At 45.9% G+C, this 6651-nt stretch overlaps 1 protein-coding gene across 1 annotated transcript; it reads left to right on the top strand.

Moving 5' to 3' along the window:
* Window positions 1–4064: 4064 nt before the first annotated feature.
* On the top strand, window positions 4065–4951 carry LOC142909528 (hydroxylysine kinase-like). The gene has a single exon (XM_076059739.1). It carries the CDS (start codon window positions 4171–4173, stop codon window positions 4573–4575), a length of 405 nt encoding a protein of 134 aa, XP_075915854.1. The 5' UTR covers window positions 4065–4170; the 3' UTR covers window positions 4576–4951.
* Window positions 4952–6651: the final 1700 nt, after the last annotated feature.

Here is a 6651-nt window from a genome sequence, read left to right as displayed (position 1 = left end):
ATAGAGACACCATCACCACCACCATCATCACAACCATGATCATCACCACCATCACAACCACCACCACGATCACACTGCACCAGGTACTCATTTAAAGCCATGCCGACCCATGGAAAGTGGTTTAAATATTCGGCACCATTATTGGTCGTGAGTGGGGAGGAATTGAACTCTGTTCACTGGGTTCGCAACACAGCGTTGCAAGCCACCACACTGCCGCTCCCCATTAGGACGACGCACACGGCATTGACAACCTTGATGCTTCCGGTTGCTTGCGATGAAGTGACCGGTTGGCTCAGCCTGTCAAGAGCACCGAGCTGTACCGCTGAGACCATGGGTTTGAAATTCAGGCAACTTGCTTGTGATTTTAAACCAGGTTTCTCAAGCGTATTGCATTTGGCTAAATTCCAGCTGAGAATGAAAATATCAGTTTCACTCTCGTACGTGAAACATTTTTCTCGGTGGCAGGGCGTGTGGGGAGGTGCTGCTCATGACTGTTTGGGGGGGGGGGGTGGTAGTGACACGTGGCCCCCCAATGATCCGATCAAAATCCCTCATTTCGATCGGATCATTGGGGTTTACAGTGAGGGAAAAAAAGTATTTGATCCCCTGCTGATTTTGTACGTTTGCCCACTGACAAAGAAATATAATTTTAAGAAATATAATTTTAATGGTAGGTTTATTTGAACAGTGAGAGATAGAATAACAACAACAAAATCCAGAAAAATGCATGTCAAAAATGCTATAAATTGATTTGCATTTTAATGAGGGAAATAAGTATTTGACCCCCTCTCAATCAGAAAGATTTCTGGCTCCCAGGTGTCTTTTATACAGGTAACGAGCTGAGATTAGGAGCACACTCTTAGAGGGAGTGCTCCTAATCTCAGCTCGTTACCTGTATAAAAGACACCTGTCCACAGAAGCAATCAATCAATCAATCAGATCCCAAACTCTCCACCAGTCAACGCCCTACCTGGTTGATTGACGTTGAGAGACCACGCCCACACACGTGATCGTCTAACGTGGTCGATTCCCACGTCTACACAGGAGGAATCGATTAATGAAGGTTCATTTTAGACCACTGTTGATTCCCATGTTATCCCAATGCAAATCGATTTTATTAGCCTAAGCCACAAATAAATCGATTCCCATGTTATCCCAATGGAAATCGACTCATACATCCGTAACTCTACTATAATGGATTCCTAATGTTATCCCATTAGGAATCGGCGCGAGTATAGTTAATCGAAATTTAAATCGATTTTCACTGCAGGTGACTTGGCGCAGCAACCACGGTGAGCCGAGCCGATCGATACATCATCGGGTGCCAGGTTGTGGTGGACGTGGGGAGCGGTGGTGCAGTGGTTAGCGCACTGTGTGTGTGTGGGGAGCGGTGGTGCAGTGGTTAGCGCACTGTGTGTGTGTGTTGAGTTTGTGTGCGTTGGGGTGGTAGCTGTGAACACAGTGGGTACTGTGTGGTTAGTAGTGACAAGTACATTATTATACAGCAGTGCCTTAAACTTTTTATTAGATTCAAGTATAACGTTGCAATGACTATTGTTTGCTAAACATAACTTAACATTTTTAATGACTGAGTTGAGTTTATGCGTGCGTTGGGGTGGTAGCTGTGAACACAGTGGGGACTGTGTACTCAGTAGTGAGTAGTACATTATTATACAGCAGTGCATCTCATACACACACATCTCATACACACACACATCTCATACACACACATCTCATACACACACATCTCATACACACACACATCTCATACACACACACCTCATACACACACACATCTCATATACACACATCTCATACACACACACCTCATACACACACACATCTCATACACACACATCTCATACACACACACACATCTCATACACACATGCATCTCATACACACACATCTCATATACACACACACACATCTCATATACACACACACATCTCATACACACACACACACTCGCATGCATCTCATACACACAAAGACAAAGACCCCCGTATAGCCTTAACAGACTCGGGGCAATGGCTGGGAGCCAACACCTATGAAGGCCGGCCCAGCACACGATGGGGTGGGTGGCCAAACACCACGCCCGGCCGCATTTGTCTCCCAAGTGGCGATGTTCACACCCTGCACCAAGTACTCATTTAAGGCTGAGTTGACTTCAAAGACGGAAACAGGAATACTTCTTCACAATTATGGCAAATCGCCTGATGAAGCTGGTTGTAATAATCAGTGAAACGTCATACTCTAATGGTAAATGTTCTGGGTTTACTATCCAATACACCAGTGTGCTGAAGCAGTAACTAATTGGCACGTTTTGTTTACGTGAAATATGCTCTGACTTTAACATAGCTATTTCTGTGACCAGTTACAAGCTAATCACTCAGCTATTTCAATGCTAAATTCTATGCTAATTCCTTTGCCAAGGGGTACCTCTGTGGATGTGTATACTTTAACTTAGCTATTTCAATGAGCCATTTCAATGCTAAATTATATGCTAATTCCTTTGTCAAGGCGCTTTGTGTTTTTCTTCTCACACAGCTTAAAGGTCGTGATCTGAGCGTGGCTTCTCTCACTCCAGCGCTGTCCTCCAGACAGTCTCGTCCCTTCACCTGATGAAGGCCGCTTGTGTTGTGGCCGAAACGTCGTGATTTTTTGTTATTTTATTTTCACCTACGTGACTTTACCCAATAGAACCAAAGAGTATATTTTATACTTTTTGCATTGTTTACAGTCTGGAAGCTACCCACATGGCAAATTTCAAGTTTGTTGCATGTCGGGAAGTATGCTAAACATTTCGAACAGACACACATATTCACAAATTTCCCTTTTATCTATACAGACGAAGGGGTGGGTGACAGCACCACGCCCGGCCGCCTTTGTGTCCCCAGTGGCGATGTTCACACACCACAGCAATTACTCATTTGAGGCTGAGTCGATCGTCACCGGTGGTGGCCGTGAGCGAGAATTGAACTCGGGTTGCCGGGTTCGTAGCGCAGTGCGCTAACCGCTACACTACAATGCGTTAAGCTTCCACATGCGTGGGTCACGTGACAGATTTGACGTCACAGCTCACTTGCCGTGCAAAAAAAATGCATTATTGAGCTCCCCCCCTCCTCCCCCCAGAAAAAAACACAAAAGTGTATTTTAATAATTTTTGCGTGGTGTACAGTCTGGAAAGTACCCACATGGCAAATTTCAAGTTTGTTGCATGTCGGAAAGTACGCTAAACATTTTGAATAGACACACATAATCACAACTTTGCCTTTTACATATGTATGGAGATAATTTCGGCCAGGGCTGCTCTGTGTCAGCGACTCTGAAAAATCTGCTGACACCCGGCACACCACGTCCAGTGTGTACCTTTCGCTATCGCCGTGGCTACCGGGGCTGTGCTGCCCACTCCACTCCGCACCAGCGACCCGGAAAATATTCAGTGACAGATTAAGCCCTGATTATTATTCACACAATTACACATCCAGTGGAATTTGAACACGTGATTTCGTGCTTAAGGGACAAGGTGTTTACTCGGGCCATAGCTGCAGCTCCCCAATGCTGCATAAACCCACGGTTCTTGTTAAAATTCCAGTTACAGTAATGCTACTTTATCAGGCACTGGCTGTATTTCCACTGAAATACACAAGGAGAATTCTCTGTTATTACGAATCTTATCTGACATGTTTAAGTGGTGCTTTTCTGTTCGGTGAAATGTGTTGCTATTAAATGTAATGCGAGCAAAGAGACGTGTTTATTGATCGCTTATCGATCGATTGACTTCATGGCCGAGCGGTAGCGCGTTGCAGATGTTTGTGGTACGAGTCCCACGACCGCCCCGGTTAACGCTGTGGGTGTATGAACTGTAAATATTGCGCACTGTCTGCTTCACAGTCGGATGCTAAAGATCTCGGAGATGTAATTTAAATAAGTAGTATGCCACGTGTGTCGGCACAACTCTGTAAATGCGACAACTACTGTGGGCTGTCCGTGAAGCGTAGCGCCTCCAGGGTGTAGCCTCGTGTGTACTCTGAGCTTGTTTCGCACCGTACGTAGCCAACCGTGCTCATCGGAGGCGCCTTGCGCTGCACGAATGGAGCGAACGCCAACGTGCACTCGCAAAACCCAAAAGCTTTTTGATTGCCCTCGTTTTGTCCGTTGAAGACGATGCAAGCCGCGCCGCAGGACGATGGCCGCGAGCACGAGAAGCCGTGCCTCAGCGAGTCCCGCGCGGCGGAGCTGGTGGAGCGCCTCTACGGGGTGAGCGTGGCGGGGGTGAGCCCGCTGGCGAGCTACGTCGACCAGAACTACCGCGTGCTGGCGCGCGACGGTCGCCAGTTCGTGCTCAAGGTCACCAACACGTGGGACAGCCAGCGGCCGCAGATGCTCGAGGTGCAGATGGCTATGATGAGGTTCCTGCGGGAGAGGGGCTTCCCCATGCAGGAGGTGGTGGACAACGTCAGCGGGAAGATCATGTCGCTCGAGAGCATCGGTGAGCTGCGCCTGCGTGGGTCCCGGGAGCAGAGACATTGGAGAAGAGATGTACATAATACTAAATCTTGTTCTACTTGATGTGCGTCTCCATCTCCCTTTGTCTCCCCCTACATGCTAAGGCCTCGGCACAGAGACCCTATCTCTCTGTGCTCCGTACGTTGTGTCTCTCTTTGTGTCTCTGTGTGAACTCCCTTCTACTTAGGTGTCTGTATATATATCTGCGGTTCTATGTTTCCTCTCTCTCTCTTAAATTTAGCTCTTCTATGCCTGATGATGATTGCTTGCGTTGCAATCGAAACGTCGTATGCTATTATGTAATTTTATTATTATTTCTTATTTCTACGTGACTTTACTGAAAAAAACCAAAGAGTCATTCCTGCAGTCACGAAAGTGACAAATCAAGTTTAATAGATGTACAGTGCAGTACAATTGATTTTGCTGCAACTGAACTCTGGCCCCCATAACATAGCACCACGCAGCAGCCTGTGATGCCTGTTTAATGCACGATTGTCACCCATAGAAGCCCTAATCCAGGCTCAACCTGCTTAGCTTTCAGATCTTATGATAGGGCACATTCCAGGTGATTTAGTCATAGGCTGATAGTAATCATACGAACACAGCATTGGTTTATACTTGCAAAGACAACGATCAATATCCGAGCATGAGGCGGTGGTATAATACTGGGTCGCACTCCACTGACGATAAGTGATGTAAAAGGATCATACTTTTTAGTTTTTGTGAGGTTGGTGGATGTAACGCACTGCTTGTTGGTACTGGCCCAAGGTCCACATTGTGATATTTTGTAAATTCTTCATATATATTAAAAAAACAATGTTTGGTGTGTGGGATGAAACTGGAATGACTGCTCACAGCAAAGCCACACGGACGAGACGATAACATCTGTGGTGAGAGATCAGAAGCACACTTGCTGTTTTCTCATCTACTGACCTGCAGGTTGGTAGATATAATGTTTGTACAGTTCACCGACGCCGCCATTCGCCAACTGCACAGTGTGTTCCACCTCCCCACACCTCCGATGAGCACGGTTGGCTACGTACGTATGGTGCGAAAGAATTTCAACATACTTACAAAACCTAAATCGTAATTTTTGTTTCTGCTTATCTTCCCACGAGACCCTGAGAAGCAAACGTCAAACTCTTTGCATCGAGTTCCGGATTGGCTGACAAGGGGAACACGTCAAACCAAAACCATGTATTACATGAACAAGCATAGACGGGAAAGATATGTCACAAGCGATATATTGTAGAGATATGAGAGAGATTTATTCATGATAAAGGTTTTTGGGTGAGATCGCGTTATTTATAAATGTGTCATAACCCTCCACCACCCGACATAGCCAAACAGTAAAAAAATGTGTCACGTTGACAACAGACAAAATAGTTCACTACTTTAGCCCACCGGTGTGATGAAGAGTGAATCCACAACATTTACAATATTTGAATACGACGTTTCGCTGGTAATTACATCCAGCATCATCAGGCAATTCGCCAGAATGGTGAAGCCCTCACTTGCTCCTGGTCTTAAATAGAGCAGCAGGGTCATGTCATCATTTAACTCATTCAGAGAGAGATTTAATCAGAAATATGATATTTATATGGAAGAGATAGGAGAAAGATCTATCCGCAAGAGGAGAGATTTAGAGAAATGCAAACATGTCGATACAGAGCTTATCTCTCCCCCACACCCACTTCGACCTCCTGCATCGCATCACTTCTATTAATATTATTATTATTGTAATCATCATCGTTACACTTGTTTTCACAGCAGAGCCTCACTGAATATCGGGAGGGTCTTGTCAAACTTTTCAGTTGGGGGGCGGGCGTGGGGGCGACGGTTGTCGTGTGTAATTTCAAGTGAGTATTGCTGACTGAGACATGTACTTAATTAGTTCCTGTAAGGCGTGGCGGGATAGTTGTCCTGTAGACCAGAATGAATTAATTTTGGTGGTTCGGGCTTGGCCCACGGGCTGTAGTTGGGACAACACTGGGCTGCTAAACATTTGTAAAGCAAAGTGCTTCATAGCTCATCAGATTCCTCCAGTAAAAGTACATATTCTGATTACAATGCCTGGGCTAGCAGCGCTCCTTTAAACCCAGGCTCGGGGTTCATCGCGTGAGCTGACATCACCGCCCA

The sequence above is a fragment of the Petromyzon marinus genome, unplaced genomic scaffold (genome assembly GCF_048934315.1).
Source record: "Petromyzon marinus isolate PM22_M1 ecotype Great Lakes invasive population unplaced genomic scaffold, UKy_Petmar_22M1.pri1.0 PM_G_Scaffold_124, whole genome shotgun sequence".
NCBI classification, from domain to species: domain Eukaryota; kingdom Metazoa; phylum Chordata; class Hyperoartia; order Petromyzontiformes; family Petromyzontidae; genus Petromyzon; species Petromyzon marinus.
The sequence above is the reverse complement of the archived record's forward strand: the minus strand, read 5'-3'. Positions and strand labels throughout refer to the sequence as shown.

Bases quoted from the DNA above. Each gene is read 5' to 3' on its own strand.
- LOC142909528 (XM_076059739.1), top strand. From the start codon at position 4,171: ATGCAAGCCGCGCCGCAGGACGATGGCCGCGAGCACGAGAAGCCGTGC.